Source organism: Pinus tabuliformis, chromosome 7 (genome assembly GCF_031772625.1).
Source record: "Pinus tabuliformis cultivar Carrire ecotype Pingquan chromosome 7, CPIR1, whole genome shotgun sequence".
Lineage (NCBI taxonomy): Eukaryota > Viridiplantae > Streptophyta > Pinopsida > Pinales > Pinaceae > Pinus > Pinus tabuliformis.
Window position 1 is genome coordinate 1,832,592,972 of NC_142293.1, and position 22,758 is coordinate 1,832,615,729.

General features: G+C 40.2%; 1 protein-coding gene across 3 annotated transcripts in view; it reads left to right on the plus strand.

The window, feature by feature from the left end:
* Positions 1–22,758, plus strand: part of LOC149255748 (Spc97 / Spc98 family of spindle pole body (SBP) component) — a 334,350-nt gene that overhangs the window by 204,644 nt on the left and 106,948 nt on the right. For all 3 annotated transcript variants that reach the window (XM_089460559.1, XM_089460560.1, XM_089460558.1), the window contains exon 10: positions 1,293–1,378. In XM_089460559.1, the coding sequence (XP_089316685.1) occupies positions 1,293–1,378 (86 nt within the window). The remainder of the gene's footprint in view (positions 1–1,292; positions 1,379–22,758) is intronic.

The window sequence follows — 22,758 nt, forward strand, 5'->3', positions numbered from 1 at the left end:
CCACTCGTGTGAGAGGAGTTCTGCCCAAAAACAGTCCCAAAATAAGTCTGTTGACTTCGCTGCTCGTTTCCTTGACTGTGCTGGTTCTAGGGCTTCAGACTTCAGATTTCAGACTTCTCTTCGGCTTCTCTTTCTTGGCTCCTTCTTCTGTTGTACTTCACATTTTCTGCCTCAGACTTGATCACTAAAATTCTGCGTCGAATGGAATGCGAGCTGCCTATTTATAGTTGTCTCCCAAGGTAATAAGCCGACTTGAATAGTGTGAGCCGACATGACTGTTTGGAGGAATTAATTAATTTCATTTGAAGCAGACTTGAAGAGGGATGCCTTGTGCTTGTCTTGGAGGGCTACTTGAGATTTCTATTGACTCTTACATAAGTGTAATATGCCCAAGAAGGGTCTTTCATACATGACATAGACTCAAATTGATTTTATGACCAATCCTAAGGACTCACAATGGGAGTCATACTAAAAATAAGATTCTTTGCTCATGAAACTCATGAGACAAGTATTACAATAATAATTTTATTTTTCTTCTTTTCGTTAATTACATCAAAATATAATTACACATGTCGTTATGAAGACTGGACCTAGCTACTTTTCAACAAGAGTATGTGGTAGGTGCTTGACAGTTCCACTCATCATGATAGGCTAGAAGAAAGATGTGATCCTCTTGTTATTGAAGCTAGATTTGATATAATGTATTTTTATTTTCACAATATGCTTCATGTTATTACTGTGTGACAAACATGCCTTTCCCCGTTTTTGGAGTATTATGGTGGAATGATTCAATGTAGTCAACATACAACACTCCAGAAAGGCCCCTTCCATTGAGAACCTGTGGGTGGATGGTATTTTGTTAGCCAAATTTGTCCACGCTTGCACTTGTTCCCACTTGTATGAAACGACTTACTTGCATCGCTGCAATAACCCATGAGTGGCTAAATGTCTATGGCAATTGAACCTTGATGTTAGTTATGAATTACCCTTGAGTTACCAACTAAGACCTTGTGAATAGCTTATGATATCATGTTAGTTAAGAATATTTGTTCAAAAACATTAATAGTTAACAAAAGTATTTGAAGGATGAACATCTGTGGGAATGACTCTTAAGGGGCAGTAGTGCTTGTCTTTCATGGAGCACAAAATGTTGTTGGTGACATGGGATGATGTTTCATTGTTCTCTTTACTTTCTACAATGAATATTGAATAGTTTTTTTAATTTAATTAATGCCTGTGTTTTGATTTATAGCTGCAAGGATTAAAGACAAACTGTTTGTTTTAATTTGTAGGAGTTGACAAATTGTGTTAATAGGAAGAGAGACTTAGTCCATGATAAAGAAGAGATGGATCAGCTACGGATATTGATGCAATTTAGGTAAGGGTATATTGAGAATTGTGAACAGAAATTGTTTTCATTTTGCAAACCTTTTCAATGACCAACATTAGTAGGTTCTTGGATTTAAATTTAAGTTCACCCAAACATAATGTCTAAGTAGGTTGTTTGTAACTTTGTTTTGTGTGCCACATGTATGTGTTTGACAATGCATGTTACGATAAATGCCTATATATCTCTTTGCATGAATTTAGAAGTTAATAAATATTTTGTGTGGCTAAGTTATTTGTTTTGAACTTGAAGAAAAGGTTAATTGATGTTTAGGAATATAACTTGCATTTCTTTGTTGACATGAAAGGTCCTTACTAAAAGATTTTAAGCTAGTTGAAAATGCTATTGCAAATAAAATGATTGAACATAGTGTGATTTTGGGTATTGCTCCTAGAATCATGCTTAGAGGGGGTGCCTTGCAAAGAATGAACTTTCTTCAACTTTAGTGCCAAGTCTTAGGGTTGTTGGAAAATCAATGCAAATAGATTAGGGTTTGATTCTCCTTCCTTAATAATTACTTGTGAGTTATGTTCGCTTTTTTTACTTCTTTATTATCTTATCTTTCATCAAGCAATTACCACATTATGTGTGAATGAAGATCACAAAACAAGAGACACAAGATGTAGGCACTATGCCAGGGAAAAACCCCCCTCGAGGGGAAACCCAGTAAAAAATTCTCTTCCTTTCAATAGTATTCTTTGATACTTTTCACCCTAAAAAAGACCAAACCTTCCCACCACACCAAGTCAGCCTCCTAGATCTTCGACCTCTTTCCAGCAACACTTCCTTCCCAGCAACTTTGATTATGCAATAGCTTCCGACATCAGGCAACAACGAAACTTGGAAGACTTCGATCTCCCAAACTTGGGCACGGAACTGAGAGAGAGAGACACCAAAAGCTCGATTTTCTTCTTCTCCTTAGACTTGACCCAACTCGCACTTCCTTTGCTTCCTTAGATCTACTTCGCACTTCTCCAGCTTCCTTAGAGATATCGAACTAGCTTGAGATGGGATACTCTAAATGAGTTTGACTTGCTTCTATTTATAGGCTTCAAGTGAGGTCGAATTGGTGTCTTTAGGCCGACTTGGTGTTGAGGTTGCATAATTTATATTTGACTCAATAATAAACCTTTTTACATGATTCAAAAGCCCAAGAAGGGTCTCTTTGTACAATGACTCTATAAACTCAATATTAATCCTTAGACTCCACAATGAGGACTTTGACTAATATAATGATGACCCAAGCATGAAACCCATGCTTTAATAAGTCATTGATACAATAATAAAAATTAATTTTTTTATTCTTTTGACAAGTACATTTTATGATGAGTCAAATACATTAATGAAGACCTAACCTAGTTACATTTTCCAACAGGGGTTATGTATTTTGCCAAAATGACTTGGATGTTTTCTTGGCCTCATTGGTTTGAAACTCATGCAATACATGTATGGTAGACTCCATCAAGGATGGAATTGTGGTGGATGGTCTAATGGTTGGTCAAACTCACTAGTGGATGAATGCCTTGTTTCCAATTGACATAGAAAGATATTTGTTGAAGCATGGCATTGTTTATGAGCTAAATGTTGTAAGGCTTGGCCTCTACCTTTTTGGGTTGTGTTGTTAGGCAAAAGTGAAAGAGGGGCTGAAAAGAAAGATGTTAGGTTTCTTTTGAATGCATTGACTGAAATTAGAATAGAAGAGAATAAAAGTGTAGAGGAATTTAACACAAAACTTAGAGGGTAGTTCAAGAAATTCCACACATGCACAAACTCTTGAAAATAATGTAACTAGTGTCGGTGTTCGTAATGTAATAAAATGTAATTTTTGTCATTGATATATTTATCATTATATTCATTATTATTATTTTATTTTGGTCAAACCATGTTCTTCTTGCTTATAGAGTCAATTGAGTCAAAAGAAATGTATTTGAGTCAAGTCCTATTTGGACATTTTGAAAGAAAAAGAAAAGAATTTTATTTTTGAGTCAAAGTGTCAACAAAAGACCAAGATGGCCTGATAGGCAGTTATTCAACCCTCCTAGACATGTATAAAAACAAGTCAACTCGACCACATTCATTCATCAACTCATCACATTGATTTCTGTGCAAGAACAAGAAGAAAATCAGCTGAAGTCAAAGGAGAGAGAAAAATCGTGTTTTTGGCCCTAATTTTGCTCACACGTGTGAAATTTCTGCAGTGTCTGAGGCTACTAGAGGGCCAAAATTTGGCCTCCACTTCTGGTTCGAGATTATCTGTGACTTGACCAGATTTTAAAAGGGCTTGACCAACATTGACTTTTGTTGACTTTGACTTGTTGGAGGAGACTTGGAGGAGGTCTGACTTGGAATTTTTGTGGTAGTCTTGGTCTTGGTCTTGGGCCTTGGATATCTCATTTTGATTTGATTCTATAAAAGGAGTTTTTGTGTTTTCTTCCTAATGGGGTTTTGCCTTGGCTTGGACTCTAATTCTAGTGTTCATTATCTCTTTGTGATCTTTATGTTTTAGTAATTGCTTGATGAAGAGAACATAAAATTTAATGAGAAGCCAACAAACATTCACAAGTAATTATCAAGTTAAGAGAAATCAATTATTATCTACTAGCACTTGGTTTCTCAACATGGTAATTTGAAAGATCCCAAAGTTTTTGGCATACTTGAAGACTCTATTGTCGCAGTTATCTCTCCAAGGGAAGGGTTGGAGATCTTTTGGAGACATCCTCATAGCAGCCATCTCTCTCTCAAGGATATTATTGGAAGCTCTTGGAAATTTCATCAAGTTTTCGCTCACTCATCAGCAATCTTGTCCTCTCATCAACATTTCTTGTAGACACTCTTACAACAACTTCTCTTGCTTTGTCAAGTAAGTACTATACTATACTCTATGTCTAATCTTCCTAGCCAAATGAGATCTATTTGTAAGGAAAACAACAAGCTTGATGAGGTTTCTAAGTACAAGGCTTGGAAGAAGACAATTGATCTAGTTCTCAAGGTAAATGAAGTCATGCAATTTGTTGAAGGCAATGTTCCAGTACCAGACAAAAATGATGCTCAAAAAATGACCAAGTACAACAAGGGAGAAATCAGAGTTCAAAGTATTCCCTTTGAGTCTATCAAAGACCATCTTATCTCCTTTGTTTCAGATTTGGTCACATCCACAAAAGTCTATGATAAATTGGTCAAACTATATTCTGTCAATACTATTGGTCAGAAGATATTTTTAAGGAGTTAACTCTATGGAACAAGAATGTCAAAAGATGAAGATGTGGCTTCATACATTGTGAAGATATCAAAAATAAAGGATCAACTTCAAAGACTTGAAGAAATCATTTCTCGTTTTGAATTAATCACGTCCGTACTCAATGCTCTACCTCCAGCTTGGAATGGTTTTGCAAGTGGAATATATGCAAGAAAAGATACTCCATCTTTTGAAGAACTTTGGGCTCTATGTGTTCTGGAAGAAACAAGATTGAAGGCAAAAGATGATGCTGAACTCAACAATGGAAATTCTCAAGCATTTGTTGCTAAATCTAAGAAGAAGTTTGGAAAGTTTGGAAGATTTGGATCTCATCACAAGAACAACATCAACAAGCCTCGTGGTAACTGGGATATGTCTAAAGTTCAGTGCTTTGGTTCCAATAAATATGGACATTATACAGGAGATTGCCCCTAGGATCCTAAGAATAATAAGAACAATAAGAGGAAGGAAAGAAATGAAGCACGTATAGTAGAAGATGAAGGAGCCAAAAATAAACCCAAGACTGAAGACAATAAGGACCTCTACTATTGAATTTTTTTGGGAAGTACCAAGTTTGCAAGCAAGGTTGTTTTCATTTCTTATTAGAAGATGGCAGTTAGAGTAGCAGTTGCAGTTACATTTGAAGGATGAAGGTTTCTTTTGGAATTCGGAAGTTTGAAGTCATGAAGATCTAGTTTAAGAACCATATCGTTTTTCCATCAACACATCAACACATTGGGACTCCTGTTGAGTTGTTCACAACTCCGTTTGTGAACAACTCACAATGGCCCACTGCTGCTCCTTAGCTACTCAGGGACTTTTTCCCACTATGCTCTTCCTGCACTGCTTCAATGAAGACTAACGTAGGGCACATAAGGCTACCACCTATCACTGCAAGATGCCCATCCCTCACAATGAACATGGGCTAGGAGGACTGCCCATCTTCTATTGTAGATGTCCTTTGCCACATGACAAGTCTAGGGCTACACCACTGCTCCTTTGGCTGATCAGAACTTAAGCTCAACAATCACCACTCTAGCGACTACTTTTGTCCATCAAAGTGTTGCACACTGGGCTGCAACTTGGGCACTATCACGCTACCCTCCAACAGATTATAAATGCCCAATCCACTGTCCACACTTGGTCTACTCTCACGCTGCCCTTCGATAGACCACGAATGGCCAATCCTTGCTGTAGCATCTGCTCACTTGTTAGGGCATCCAAACACCTAGGAATCCCTTCCTCTTGGTTGCCAATAGACTCCTACACACAGTCCAACCTCGACACACATCCATCTAGCAACAACATCAACTCAAGAGATGACATACCTGTCTTGCAACATCCTGCTGCTCCTCTTGGCCTTCTGTGGTCCAAAACCCTGCGGCTAAGCTTTGTCCACAAGCTCCTCTCATTTTTTGTCCATTTTGCACCTTCCAACCTCCCTCATTAGGCTCTCGGCTCATCCAAAGGCACCGTATAGGATTGCAGTCTGCTGCTAGGGCACAGATCATAATTTCGGCCTGCTTCATGAGAGAACCAACCCTCATTTAGGCACAAAACCACCCTCCTCTTCGCTGGCTGAACTGTCCTAACTAGGCCTTACCAAACCTGCAATTACCCTCCCTTAGGTGACCAACCCTTGTGCCATTGCTGTAGGTGAATGTGGCTTCAAGGAGACTCCTCTTAGGCCTTCTTGGCCCTGCTATGCAAAGAGCTTTCCACTTGCAAGTCTACAAGAAATCTCGGCCCCAACTATAGAGAGATATACCACCAATCATGTCCAAGATTTGCCTTAGAACAATCCCTCTCACACGCTGTCACATCTGCTCCACTTCGGCCTAGTCAATCATCAGAAACAAACTCATAACAATCATCATTTCTCTCCTTCACTAGGTCTCTAGGAGCTGCGACTGCCTCATAGGAGATTTACCCTTTGATTGTAATGTTCCAAAATTAAATAAATAGTGATACGCAAAGCAAAACCGATTTACAACACAAAATTTTTAAACAATCAACAAATGCTCATAAAAACTCTAGAAGTAAGAACTGTCTGAGCCATTTTATTAATCAATGGAGTAAGTACAATAGTATGGAGGAATGCACCTAGGCTTGCCTTAATGGCTAGCGTGACAAAACACGGTTGATAATACAATGATCTAAAATGTTGGAAATCACTGCTCTTCTAATGCTCTGCACTGCCCAGAAAACTACACTGCGGCTGGAAAGGGACTGTAAGAAACTCCACCTCTGATGCTCAGAAAAAGCTTGGAAATTTAACCTCAATATCCTAACCCATAAAAACCCAGAAAGGGTTTGGCTTATCTCCAAGCCAAAGTCGAACCCACAAAATGGTGCAAATTCCCCAGCTAACTAGCAATTCTCCCTGTTATAAGAATTAGGATTTCAGGCCCGAATATCATCCGGAAAATTATGAAATTTTAATCACAGACTCCTCTCAGAAAACCTAGAAAAAACCAGAAATGGTTTGGCTGGATTTTGACCTTCCAAATTCACCCCCAAGAGGTCCTACGCCCTCCAAAACTGCTGAAGCACACAACCTACAAATATACCAACAAAATCCTCCTCCAATGCTCCGGAAAAGCAACAATCACCTCCACTAGTGTTTCCCTTGTCTCTCCCGACAAGGATCAGCCTCAATAGCTGAGACTCCACCTCCCACGTGTGCACAATATTCTCCCTCTGCGCTGGCCCAGGAAGTACAAAAACCCCAGTGAATAGAAGCTCTCTCTCTCAGCTCAAAAACTCATTCAAAATTCAGCAAAACACCCAAGCCTCCTTTCCGGAATTTCTCCGGTCAAAGCTCCTCTGAGAGATGTCGAACTCACAACTCGGCCTCTCCTCACTGCGTCCTCTAAGAATACGCACCACTTGGAGACATTGGATACGATTGCTGGAAATCACAATGAAAATATCCTTTGAAAGAATGTTGATGAAGCTCTCCAGGGTGGCACTCGAAGTCCCCCAAAGGAAGGGTGAGCTCTCCGCTTGAAGGTCAACGTCTAATGGGGGAGCAATAATTACAGTCAGTGAAAATCACCAAGATTCTGAAGTCTTCAATCTTCAAGATGACACAAAAGAGTAGCGCAAACAAAAGTAAAAATGCCCAAGACAAATTTGGTCAACTTCAGTTCCAAGAATAAGGTCAACGCAAATCAAAAGAAACCCTTTCCTCTTCTTCGCGCATGTGGTGTCTTCTTCCAAGTAATTGCAGATCGAACTTGAGTTTTTGATTGTGTCCAAAGGAATGTCAACAGTCTCACACACACACACACACACACACATATATGAGTCATGTGTGGGCTAATTAGCCCTAACAGAGCCGACTTGTAGATCTTGTTGGGCCATCTTGTAGGTGACCATAGATTAATTTCTTCTTCATTTTTGCAATGAAAATTGCCAACCTTAGGTACACTATTCTTCAACACCTCGTCATAGCTAGGGAGGTAGTTTTTCATTCTCTCTCAAGGTCAATGTTCCCGACCAATTCATAGGTCTCGTTGCACTCAAATTGTCAAAGTTCCAGGGAAGCAAAAGTACCAACTTTTTCAACAAGGATTAGATCACATATCAACAGTGAGTGTGTCATGGTCATCCCATTTTGCAAGTTATATATTGTAAATGATCTTAGTAAAATCTTGAGTCTATGTAACAACCTAGGTAAGCCTATAATTTGATGACGAATTCCATCCTAAGAGGTTTGTTAACCTCACTGATTACCTATGTTTTTCGACACGACTAATCAGAAGAGTTTTTTCCCTCCAACTTACCAAAGCTAGGGTGAAATTTGTTGTCGAATTATTAGGTGAGTCCTAGTGTCTTAGTCGAGTTTGATGTAAAAGTGGTTTGGGAATAATTTAAGCTAATTGGCTTAGTTATTTTATTACAAATCACTTGGTTTATTAGATCATATTGTGTTGCAGGTGGGTTATGTGTCTTGAGGGTCTAAGCCAAATGTGTATTCCATCTTTGAGTCTTGTAAATGAAAAATTCTATGTATTAGAAGGTTGGAAAAATAGTTAATCCCCTCATGAGTAAATTAATTAATTTTTCTGGGAAAATAAAATTAAATCCGAAGCCAAAAAATTAATTAATTAGAGTCAAATTAAATTGTCTTAGGAAAATAAATTCTCCAAACAGAAAAATTCGTGGGTCTTAAAAGAGAATTTTTAAAGGTCCTCCACCAAGATAATATTGTATTTTTCAAGACCATTTGGACCCTTGGACCTTGGTGGTTAAGTCAAAGTCAAATTTTTGAGGAAATTAGCTCAAAATAATTGATTTTGAGCTAATTAAAATGGAATTAAATGATAAATTCGAAAATTCTTCAAAAATAAAAAATCAAGGGCCAAGATTAAAAGATCTTGAAGTGTTTATCAACGACAAAGATTATTTTGACAAGGATAAAAGAAAGTAGCAATGATTTTGCCATTTGGAGGATTTGTCTATAAATTAGAGAGTCAGTTGAGTGTCTAGTCATCTTGATCTCTGGCTAGGATTGCTGCTGAAGCATTTTGTAAACTATTGTCCCATTGGGAACCTTTTTTTTTACTATAATAAAAGACTTTGGGGTGCAACTTGAAGTGTCCTTGTCACTGATCTCTGGTATTTATTGACTACGTGCTTCCTATGTGGTGCTTTATATTGTTATTTTGAGATAATACAGTGTGTGCAGGTACTCAATCCTTGGTCTCCAAGTTCACAGACTGCGGGCAATGTCTCATTCGTTATGTCTCCAAATTTGAAACATCAAAAGAAATTTATGATAAGCTAGTAGAGCTATTCTCAGTATCCACAATCGGAGAAGTAATATCTCTAAGGAATGAATTGTACAAGATGAAGATAACAAAGGAAGGAATAGCTCCCTACTTCATGAAAATCTCTGAAATGAGAGATCAACTTCAAGAGCTTGGGGAAGTCATGTCTGACAGAGAGATGACAACTGTAGTACTCAATGTTCTACTTGAGGATTGGGGCAACTTCACATCAAGCATATATGCCAAGAAGGAAGCAACCACACTCAGTGAAATGTGGTCTCTATGCAAGACAGAGGAAACCAGACTTAAAGCAAAGGAAGATGTGGGATCAAAGGAGCAAGCATTTGCTACCATGGCCAAAAGAAAGGGTAAATTTGGCAAATTTGGTCCACGAAGAACAAACAACAAAGACATGTCCAAAATCCAATGTTTTGGATGCCAAGAATATGGACACGACAAAAGGAATTGTCCTAAGCTTAAGCAGGACAACAACAACAAAAGGAAAAGGGAAGAAGCTCATGTGACTCAAGAAATGAAAGAAGAAAACAATAAGCAAAAGAAGGAAGATCCTCCGGATCTCTATTATGACTAGGCAAGCTAAGATGAAGCAAGAAGGGCCACACCACTAACAACCAAATGAAGCTAAGATGATCAAAGGAGAATCAAGATGAGGTTTGTATACATCAAAGTTTAGTCATGTTATCTTTTGTGTATTATTGAGTCATGGGAATAGTTCTATAAACATGATCAAGTATGAAAGAATCTCTTTCACTAAGGACATGCTCGAAGGCATGTACTACATTGCAATGAAGGTCAACAAAAGAATATGCTCACATATGGAGTATAAGATTGTTGACTAAGAAGCGAGAAGAAATGCTGACTAGTCCAGGAAGCAAAGCAATGAAGAAATGCTCTCAGAAGAAGCATAAGATGGTTGACCCATATATCTAAGAAGAAGCAAATGAAGAAAGCGATCAAGCATGTGAAGAACACCATGATCATCGAAAATCACTATCTGACAAGATACTTTGAAGATATCTCCTGAAAGAAGGTAGGACAACTCTGACAAAGAAGGAAGGACCCTTGACACCTATGAAAGCCTTGGAGATATAAAATATGTAGATAATTGATTCTACTCTACAAAGATGTCGTGATGAAGAATCCATTTAACAAAAGAAAAAGCAATGATGAAATCAATATCAGGATAAAGTCATGATGGGCTACTAGGTCGAAGCATGTAAACAAGCAAGTACAACGAAGCATCCATGAGAAGAGTATTCCGAAGCATGGACAAATGACAAAGGAGTAGCCAAATGACAAGAAAACCTGATGTATGGCAAGAAAGACACTTTCCACGAAGGAAGTAATGACATGACAAACCAAGAAGGAAAGTGATCGATGGATGGTGCCCTACCTAGAAGAAGTTCAAGCAAAGACTATGACATAAAAGAAAGGAAGGAGATCAAGCAACTGAAGCAATGTTGCCGGAAGCGTCCCCCCCCTCCCCCAGTTCTAAGGCCCGAAGCGCGTTCCGTGCAGATACGTCCAGGAAGCGTCCCTGGAAGCGCGCTTCCGCCTGTTTTGGACGCTTTCGGACGCTTCCGCCTGTTTTGGATGCTTCCTGGACGCTTCCACCTGTTTTGTACGCTTCCGCCTATTTGGGATGTTTGTTTCGAGTATAAATGCAAATATATATATATATATATATATATATATATATATATATATATATATAGCAGACGCTTCGCTTCCTAGATTTTTGGAAAATGATGCTTCTGCGTCCCCGCTTCCAAAAAACGTCCCCGCTTCCAAAAGAGTCCCTAGTTAAGAGGGAGCTCTGACAAGTCCCTAATTAAAAGGGAGTTTTGGATCGCCCCTGATTACAAAGGAGTGACATTTGTGTTTTATGTTTTTCCATCTCATGGGTCATGCACTAGACCAGGACTAACAACCGTAAGTCTAGATGAAGGCCATGAATGGAAATGTAGACACAAGATAGACACAACATTCTTGTCTTCACTTGGGAAGAAAGAATGGGAGGATTAGGTAATCATTTGGCATCCGATACTCTTTGAGGATGTGTAGGGCATCCAAGACAAGAGTAGGCAAGAGGACCGATATTCTTTGAGGGTTGGGAACCCAAGATAAGAATAGTCATAGAAGGTCATACTCAAAGAACACCCGGGTGGGTATGTACCTTGAGAGACAATTATGAAGGTGTCTATAAATCATTGGTCTCGCCAGCATTGTTGCTGATGATCTCATGAGCTGTTAGTCAAGGCCTTGCATTATGACAACACTGATTGATATGATGCTATAACAGATGGATTACAAATCCGGTTTCTCTTATGTGAATTCTTTAGAGATTGATAATAGCAAAACACCTTGTAATGTTGTATGAATACTTCCCTAGTTAAGAGGGAGTGTTGAAGGAAATGTAACTAGGTTCGGTCTTCATAAAATGTACTTTTGGCATTTGTATTTATTCAAGAAAAGAAATATTATTTTATAATATATGTCAATGAGTTTCTTTCTCATTGAAGTAAGTCTAGCGCATGTCAAAGTGCTATAGGTGAGTCAAAAAGTCAAAAGAATTATGTTGAAGACCTTAAGGGTATGTTACATTATGTATATTTATGTATAAAAGTCAAAGAAGACGCCTCCAAGCAAAGTCATGTATTCTCCAAGCAAAGACATCGTCAAAAGAAGCAATGGGACCATTAAAGGCACCTATTGCAGCAAAGAAAATCAAGTCGGCCTAAAGGAGGGACAAACCTCTATATATTGAGGCTGTCAACTCCCTCAAAAGAAATGCATTCCTCTCTGAAATCTGCGAAGGTACAAGGCAAGAAAAGGGTAACAAGAGGACAAGAAAATGGTCTCCAAGGCAGAGAAGAAAGGAAGAAGAAAACCGAAGTGTTAAAGGGCTAATTATAGCCACACATGCGAGGAAAGGAGAGTTGTCTCTACGGTTATGACAGCTGTAACTTACAATTTACCATATCTCATTGTTTAGGGTTCAAACTAGGCCTAGAAGGCCCCTCTCTCAAGTGTGGAAGAAGGGTATGAATGGAGTAAGAGAAGTCTAACAGAGTTCATGTGAGGGTATCCCCTCACATGCGCGAAGAACTAGGGCTGCATTACTGCTGCTCTAAGTCTGCAATCTTTGTGAAAGAGAAGAAGGCTCGGTTAGGAGGCAATAAGGTCATCTTCTCAAGTTAGGAAGGCTCCATCTCAAGCGAAGGAAGAAAAGGTCAAGGTTCATCCTAGAGCATACAATCTAGGGTCTCTACAGTTGCCGGAAGAAGTGTCGAAGGGATGAAGACAAAGTGCTGGAAAGAGAAGGACGAAGTTTTGCAAGAGGAAGTAATCTTGAAATGACTTGATTTGTGATTGGAGGATCTTCTTATTAAGGGTCTAGGGTTTGACATTGATTAATAGAAGCTTCAATAAAAGAAATTCACGAAAGGGTTTTCCCCTCAAGAGAAGAGAGGTTTTGGCCCTGACAGAGAGCCAATATCTTGTGTTCTTGTTCTTATGTTTTGGTAGTAGTTTGATGAAGTGCACACACATGCATTAATAATAAGAAGAAAAAGATTAAGCTAAGAAGAAAAAGTAAAAAGACTCCACAAATTGTTATCAAGTAACGAAGAATCACACTACACTTATTTGCCCTAGATTCTTCAACACGACCCAGGGTGTGGACAAGGGGAGGGGGAGGCTCACCCTATGTGGACCCAGATGGGAAAAAAGATGAATAGGGCTAAAATGAGTGGAAGGGGGTGATGTATTTGGTGTTGGGGAGTATGACCACGCACCCAAAGTTGAGATTTTCCAAGTAGTGCCAACCTTAAAGCTAGTGGCCAGTAAAGGAGATCCCATGGGAATAGGATAAAAGGCTAACCACAAAATCAGGCAGTGGAGACAGAATCATGCAGTGGTCAGTCAGAATATTAAATGCATAGGTTAGGCCAACAAAGTGAAAGAGACGACTAGGGTCCTTCTCATAGGCACACATCATTATGTAGAGTTGCTTTTGTGTTGACCCAAGAAACTTGAGCATGGATTCCTTATCCATGTTCTCCAATAAATATTCATAAAAATCAACATATTTGTCCACATTCTTTTGTAGTTCTTGAAGGTCTTGATCATTGAGTTTTGCAAATGTAGGACTAAGATTAATCTCTTTTTGACAATAGTCCATTTTTCATGATTTTGCATATTAGGATTAAAATGGAGCCGCCAGGGTGAATTAATATGCCTTGATAGATGCTTGCCTCCTGCTACAGGCATTAACTTTGAAGTTCAATGAAGAACTAGGGCTTCGTTCTTCCAATGGAGTCACCAATAATGATATGTCAAAATGTCATATGGGGAACAAAACACAAGTCTCGTGTCCTTGAGAACGGTGCCAAAAATGTTATCGCGTAAACTAGTAAGGGTCCTAGGAGGGGATCCTATAAGGAAACTACTAGGTCAAGGGCAACAATGGGGTGATAACTCATTGTCACCTCAGCCAAGGCTCCTTGCTCTTTACGGTCTTTCACCGATGGAAGGAGACTCAATATAAGAGGAATCACAATAATGGATGTGCTAATGAGAGGATATAGGGTGATTCCCAATTGTGACTCAATTGTAAGAGAGACTCAATTGTGTGGCTTTCTTGCTTGGAAAGCAATGTGATAGGCTCTCTAGGAAGGGCTCAGAGGATTCTCAAGGATAGGGTTTAGGAATGTGTCTTGTAAAGGTGATTCCTAGACCTAGAAATCCTTATGGAGACTTGGTCTTTATGTGATCTTTGCGAAGTTGGAGTTTTAAACTTGTGGGACCACACGGGACCAAGTGGACCCAAAATTAGGTCAAGGGTATGGAGATGATCAACGTAGGAGGGGCTTGAACTAATTAGGGAAAATAAGAAGATAAAAGTACAAATTTTCTTTTGAGATTTAGACGCAATGATCCTAATGAGGTCACTAACCCAAAATCAACCTAGGGCAAGAAGTGGTCTTGTGGATAGGGCTTGCTATATCCCTGGATTCCACCATCGGATGGCTACAAATGATTTCGTGTGATGCCGTAGGAGACCTTCTGGGATTAGTCCTAGAATTGGAAGAAATGAAGAAAATTAATGTTATTTTGACCACCAAAGGGATACGAGGATCAATGCCTTATTGCTTGGGCTTAATGGAGTCAAAATACACATAGAATATGAAATTCGTGAGCTAAGGAGCCCTATTTGATGTTTGCTAGCCTCTCCTAGGGCAATAGTTAGATCAATAGAGATTTATACATCAAATTTACAAAGGAGACAATGTTTCGGGGTCTTTCACCTAAGAGGTGCCTCTACGAACATTTTCCCAATCGCTCAAAGGTCAACGTATGCATTTAATCGCTTATTCAAGGTCCCAAAGGAATTTCATATTGCATTTAACACATACAAGAATAAAGATAAAAACATACATGCAGTATGTCTCAACCATCATTTGCATTTTGTGGTACATTCCTGTTGAGAGTGGCGAAATTATGCCTTTTTTTTTTAGCTGCATCAACCTTCGGGCGTTGTTTGAGGCTTGACCCAAGGTGTGGACAAGGGGAGGGGGAGGCTCAACCTATGTGGACCCAATGGACACATGTGGACTAGATGGGAAAAGAGATGAATGTGAAAATTTCTAAATCTTACAAACCTACTGACGAAAACTAATTTAGATTACCTACTTGTATTCTTCATTTAACAAGTTATTTTCAAAAATATTTAGAAAATATTAATGTAAATACACTCCGGCCTACACCACTATACATATCAAGTACTGAAAAATAAATGAGACAAACATGCAAAGGACACACTTATTGTTGGACTAAACGTCTTCGGTAAAACCCAATGCGGGGAAACCGGTGCAACAACTATGAGGGATTTCTATTATTAAGTAGAAGTTCTGAATACAAACGCTGGTTATCCTCCTGACAAACCAGTGACAGAGAAAAGCAATGGCGGAGAACCTGAGTGAGTTTTACCCAATGTTGCACGAAGCGGGGACGAAACAGGGACGTTTTTTGAATTGGGGACGCGGAAGCATCATTTTCCAAAAATCTAGGAAGCAAAGCGTCTGCTATATATATATATTTATATTTTTTTGCATTTATACTCAAAACAAACATCCCAAATACCAAATTAGTTGTAGAAGACATGAAAACACGCATATTTTTGCATAAATCAAGATAGATATGGCATCGATGATTCCATTGTAGTTACTAGTATGTACATCAACCATCTATATTCTAGCAATTACAAACATACATCAAATTTTTAAGCATATTATAAAACATAAAACATTTAAGAATATTATAAAACATAAAACATAGAGCATATTATGATTTATCTAGCAAGTGAGCAACTGTCAACATTTGTCATGTCCAAAATTCAAATAATAATGTTTACAAAATATGTCACTTGGTCACCGTCAAGACAAAAAAGGTTCAAAATTCAAATTCACTTGCCTACAAGTCTAATGAGTAATCTATGACAAAAGTAGTAAATTGTGAATATATCTACTAATCTCGCCTCCTTCCACCACGAAGAAAACATGGCGGCGGCCCTCCTCGTGGTGGTAATGAAGAAGATGCTGCCTGTGGAAGTTGTGGCAGTGGCACTGAAATTGATGAAGAACCCCCTGCTGTTGGTGTTGAACCACGGAACCACGGAACCAAGGGACCAGATGGGGGTGGGGGTGGCATATCAACACGATCATCATCATCCTGGAATCGCTCAAAAAATTCATGCAAAAAAACACTAGTTAACAAAAAAATTAAAAACATGAATTAGAGAAATGCTTTATAAGGAAAATTCATACCACAATGGACATACCTGGATAAGAGCATCCTCTAATTGCTCTAATCGCAACACTCCATCCTCCAAATTGGGCTCCTCTAGATTCTTGTCCCAAATCAACAGGTCTTTATTAGTCTTTGCATCTTCATAGTAATGGGACAACAATCACAAGTTGTAATGAACATAAACCAAGCTCTCTGCCCGGTCTAAATTCAACCTGTTCCTTTTACCACTGTGGATGAAAGAATAAGAGCTCCAACACCTCTTTGGAGAAGAAGTGTTTACCACCTGTGATAGCACCCGCAATGCCAAACTCTGTAGAAGTGGAGTAGCCCCTCCATGCATGTTCCACCACTCAAGAGAAGAAAAAGTCTCTCGATCTCTAATTGCATGCATGCTCCCAAATGGACCAGTGTTAAGCGTATAGTTGCTCAACTCTCTCCGTACCATGGCATCTTCCGCCTCATTAGGGATTAATTTACTCAATGTAGCCATATATTTTTTGTGAACCTCTTGATCTTGGTGTGGTTTTCTCCTGCTTTCCCCCCCAGGTGCTGGTGTTGAAAGCCATGATGGATGATAGTATTTAGGTGTCAAAACATATGCTAATGCATGCAATGGAACATTTAGCATTTCCCATCGGTTTTCCACCTCTGCACGAATATAATTGTACAAGTTGATATTTTTAGGCTCAACAATGTCTTTAATCTGGCCCAACATGCTATCCATTTACTCATACACTTCCCCAATTATTGGTCGATCTGAATCTCCAAACTTGATCATGTAATAAATTGGTTTGGTGAATTGCAAAACATATTTAACCTGTGACCAAAAGTAAATATCAAGAACAGTGTCCTTGACTGCATTAGCACCATCTCTATCAGTTTTAATTTCATCCCATGATTCAACACACACCAAATTGGTTAAAGCTTGTCTCACCTTCACTAGCCGCCTAAAGGTGAGGTAATAACTAGCAAATCTTGTCTTTGCAAGTTTAAGCAACTGCAACTAGGAGTAAGCGCCATAGAAGTAGTTTACCATTGTATGCCCTGTGATGTTTTTAATGAGTTGCTTCCCTCTCTTGTAAAGCTCAGTAATCCACCCACATTCTTTGTGCTTCACAATATCATGCATCAAAAGGTTCAATGTGTGAACTAGGCACCCAGACCAAAATATGTCTGGATGAGTATGCGCAATAATTTTTCTTGCTGCCTTACAATTTGCTGCATTATCTGTGATTACTTGAACCACATTATTCGAACCCGCATCTTTGATTGATTGCAATAGGAGATCTGCAATGTTTTGTGCAGATGCACTGATGGAGGAGGAGTCATGACACGTAATAAATACTGCACCACTAGAAGAAACACCAAGAACATTTATCAAATGTTGGTTTCTAATATTTGTCCACCTATCTGATACAATGGATACCCCAGAATCTACCCACTCATTTGTAAAACGTGTCAAAGCTCTTTGAACCTTAGCTTTTTCTCTTTATAATAACACTGTTCTAGCTTTCTCATAGTTGGGGGCCTTGTATCGTTTTGGAGCTTCATTGATGGCCTTTACCATTTCATGCCAATAGGGAGAGCGAAGCACATTGAATGGTACACCGCAAGCACAAAGAAAACAGACTATCTTTGCATCCACATCATCCCTCCCAGCAACATGAAGGAAATCCCCTATTGTTCTTCTACCTCCAGAGCTTGCAGAAGTACCATGAGGAGATGAGCTACCAAATTTAGAGGTTGCACTTGATTCAGAATGAGTTTTTTGTTTCTTGTTTTTTTGTTGTGCAACCTCCTCTATTTGGATGTATTTTCTTATTTGTTCAGCTGAAATGTTTGGGCAAATTTGTATCCCCACAACACCCTTTTTCTCATCACTGCCCATCACCCCACAAAGATGCCTCCTCACACGGGTATATGAACCACTAAATGGTTTTCCTCCATGACAACCATGAGGGTACAAAAATTTGTAGCTTCCACCACCCTTTCCCCCTTCAAGTTTGGTCACATAGTTCTACAAGGGTGTTAATGCAAATTTCCCCTCTAGTGTTTCAGTGTTCCCTTCAGGTTCAACTTCATCCCCTTCCTCTTCAAACCCTTCCTCCTCATCATACATTGGGTCACTCATATTGGGACCACTATCCTCTTGTTCTTCTTCCCTTCTATTCCTACCCCCCCTTGCCATCATTAAAATCAAAAGTGGAATGATACATAGCAGCCAAAAGAATGCCATCTTGGAATATGGATATAGGTGGTGGACAATCTGCAATTAAATGAGCAAGTGGAAAGAATGGGAAAGAGTAGGAGAGGGAGGAGAAAAATACAAAAAACAATGTCAAAAAAGTGAGGGAGTTTGGGGTTTGCACTTACCTCTTTAGCTCTTGTAGATGGAATTCCTCCAAGCTCCTCCTGCTTCTCTTAGCTCCTCCTCCTTCACTCTCCTCTCTTTCTCCTCCCTTCTCTTCTCCTCTCTTCTCCAAGCTCTCATAAAATAAAAGTGAGCAAATGAGAGATGAAAGGGTATTAAATCCCTTCACTCCTCACCCTAACCCAAGGTGGACCCACCCCCAACCAAGGAAAACAAAAAAAATGAAAAAAATTAAGAAAGGTTGCCTTCTTTTGTCTTGCGCGGTGGAAGTGGCCACTCTCCCGACGAAGCGGTTGTGATCTATACGGATCCGACTCGGATGCGCTGCAGATCGCACAACCGATTCGTCGTACGGAATGGGTTTTGGAAAAACCGAACGTGGATTGGTCGTACGGTTTCGAATTGGCAGGAAGCGTATTTATCAGCTCGATCTGCGTTTCGGAGGGCAGATCACAAACGGATCCGTACTGATCGCGGATCAGGCTTTTGATCCAGGGGGGGATGTTTCCTGCAACACTGTCTCAGCTACTGCGTTGCCTCCGCAAGCTTCTCTCTGCCTCTTTGTCTGTATTCCCAAACTATCACTGCCCCTAAGTTGCAAGATCTCCCCAATCGATTTCCTTCCCGAGAACTTCTCACCTCAGATAATCGATTTCCTTAATCTCTCTGTGTGTCTTCTCCAACTGGCCCTAAGCCCCCATTTATACTTTTCTTGTTGAGATATCAATAACCGCAATTAAGTCTCTAATAAATGGCTAAGATTAAATTAGGCTTGATCCTCGTCTCTTAGAAGCTTCTCGCCCATATTTTTATTAATACCCATTAATATTTTAATTTTCCTAAGTTTAGACTTAGGAAAGGAACCCCATTAAAAATATTAATTATTTTAATAAAATACAATCCAGGTGAAATTTCACCAAACGATTTTTGGGTCTGGGAGATCGCATGTGTTCTAGCCTCTCCACAAAATTTCGGAGCTAGAGCACATTCGGTGCTACCCAAAAATCAACACTCCCTCTTAGCGAGGAACGTGCTCTAGCAATACCTCCTAACAGAAGTATCACACTGATCCACGACATCAGTGCTCTGCACTGCTGATGCTCGGCTTGCTGTCCTTGATCCACTGCGCTGCTGCAATTTGTATTGCTGCCCATGAGACTGCCACTGTCACTGGTACATCTGTATTGTGGCTCCCTCTCGATATGCTGCATCATGCTGCCCATATCACTGCCACTGCTAACTGTTTCACTGTAACTCAGTTGCTGAGAAGTAAGCAACTGAAAAGTCACCCAAAAGCTGACATGCTGCTTAGTCTGGATGCCCCTTGATGCTGAAGCTACCTCTACTGCTAATTTGTGCTGACCCTCTTATGCTACTGCATTGCTATTGTATTTGCTCTATGCCTTCCGCACTGCTGCAACATTCTACTGTGCTGCTTTAGACTTTGGCATTCTAGCTTTGCCACTGTTGCTTCATCATCCCTCGCATCAATTGACTCCCGTCATTCTGCTATTGTCATTAAGGGCTCCTGTAGTTGTATGTGATCCAAGGGTTTGGGCACCTCAAGGATCTTGCCCTTGTGTAATCCTCCCGACTATAGCTCAATATCGGCCCACCTCTTCTCTAGAGGTGCATGAGCACTCATGGTGTAATCCTCATCATCGTCCTCTTTGTCAGCTTTCGTTGGAGCAGCGTTTGAGTCGGACTTCTCTTCCTTGCCCTTGTTCCGAGGGCACTGAGTGACAAGATGACCCAGTTCTCCACATCTGAAGCATCTGCCTTTGGATATATCTTTCTTTTTCCTCTTCCGCTGCCCTTGCTGTCCCATTGATGCGAGAGCTGCATCCTCCTATTCCTACTTCTTGGCTCTGATCCCTTTGCTGTTGCTTCCCGCCTTGGTCAACTGTCTGATCTCTTCTTGTCGAAGAGCTGCCCACATCTCCTCCCAACTAGGGAGAGAAGCCCTGCCCAAGATGCTCTGGACAAAGGTTTCCCAGTCTTCAGTGACTGCATTCAGGGTAGTCCTGACCATGAATTCAAGATCTAGTGTAGACCCTACGGAAGTTAGTTGGTCTCGGATCCCTTGCAACCTGAGAAGGAAGGGATCGATTTCTTCTCCCTTCTGCATCTGATACTGTCTCAGCTGACTCTCAAGCAACATCTTCCGTTGAACGGAAGTTCCCTCGTACAAAGTGGTCAAGGCCTCCCACATTTCCCTTGCTGTGTCCTTCTTAGCAATATGTGGGATCACATGATCCTTGACCCCATCCAAGATCATGCACTTCGCTTTTTCCTGAGCCTCCTCGTACTTCTTGAGAGGATCAACATCAACCAGAACAACAACCATCTTCAAGGCATAATCCTTGATGCGATTTTTGTCCAAAACTGCTAGGATCCTGGCCTTCCAGATGACAAAGTTGGATGCTCCATCCAACCTAGCTTGATCTCTCAGTCCATTAACTGCCATCTCTACTGAACTGAGTGTCAAGGTGGTTCTCTTCTCCTTCTTTTGTTGCTGCCCCAGCAAAACTCGGATATGGATTTCTTTGGCACTAGAAATCCTCGAAGGAACAAGCTCCCTCTGAAGTTCGATTTCCTTCAAGGAAATTCTTCTGCCAACAACTGTCGAACCACCCCTCTTTGATCTCTCTTTGTTGCTGCTCAACACTTGATCTAGATTTCTTGGCAAGAAATCTTCTGAGGAATTGATTCCCTCTACTTTGCTTCTGCCCCACTAGGTACTGTTCTATACCAATAGAATTAGCACCCACCAACAACTCCAAATGAAATTTGCACTGCACCTTTGGCCACGACAACCGGAAAAACGAGACTCAATAGTATTTGTGCTGCCCCAACAATCATTGCGCTGCCTTCTACAACAACGTCACTCAATCAGGTTGACGCAAGCTCTACGTGAGCCTCCCTTGGTGACTGTGTCACCCCTCCTCTGTTCACTCAGCCAGAAAATCTGCTTTCTCTCGGGACAACACAGATTTTCCTCTGTCCTTTTGCTGATGGCTCCAGTACTCCTTTATCTGCAATTTCTCTGATACCATGTGAAAATTTCTGAATCGAATAAACCAGAAATCCTACTGTAGAAAACTGATTTACATTTCCTACTTGTATTCTTCATTTAACAAGTTATTTTTAGAAATATTCAAAAAGTACTAATGTAAATACACTGCATCCTACACCACTATACAGGTCAAGTACTAAAAAATAAATGAGACAAACATGCAAAGGACACTTATTTTTGGACTAAATGTCCCCAGAAAAACCTAATGCGAGAAAACCGGTGCAACAACTTTGAGGGTTTTCTATTATTAAGCAGAAGTTTTGAATACAAATGCTGGTTGCCCTCCCGACAAACCAGTGACAGAGAAATACAATGGCGGAGAACCTGAGTGAGATTTACCTCACTTCACCCAACAGAATCCGGCTGATCCGGCAGGATAACTCGCTGGCCCTGACTACAACTGCGCTGCCCCTTCGCAGTAACTGTGTGGGCCTGCGTGGAGATCTCTAGGGCTCTGCATCAGCTTTGCGTCAACACTTCTGCCCACTGCTTTAGCTTTCTCGGCTGTTCCGACAATTTCCGGCAGCTCCCCGACTTTCCGTGTGGAAGGCAGCACTTCCTTTGCGCTAGCCCTCCTGGCTCTGCGTTAAGGCTCTGTGGGCCCAGATTGGCCCATCGTCAGCTCTCCCGGCTATTGTGTTTCCTCCACAAGCTTCTCTCCGCCCCTGTCTGTATTCTCGAACTATCATTGCCCCTCAGCTGCAAGATCTCGCCAATCGATTTGCTTCTTGAGAACTTCTCACTTTAGAAAATCGATTTCCTCAATCTCTCTATGTGTCTTCTCCAGCTGACCCCAAGCCTCCATTTATACTTTCCTTGTTGAGATATCAAGGACCGAGGTTAAGTCTGTAATCAATGGCTAAGATTAAATTAGACTTGATCCTCGTCTCTTAGAACTTGCTCACCCATATTTTTATTAATACTCATTAATATTTTAAGTTTCCTAAGTTTAGACTTAGGAACCCCATTAAAAATATTAATTATTTTAATAAAATACAATCCGGGTGAAATTTCACCAAACGATTCTGGGTCTTGGAGATCTCATGTGTTCTAGCCTCTCCACAAATTTTTGGAGCTAGATCA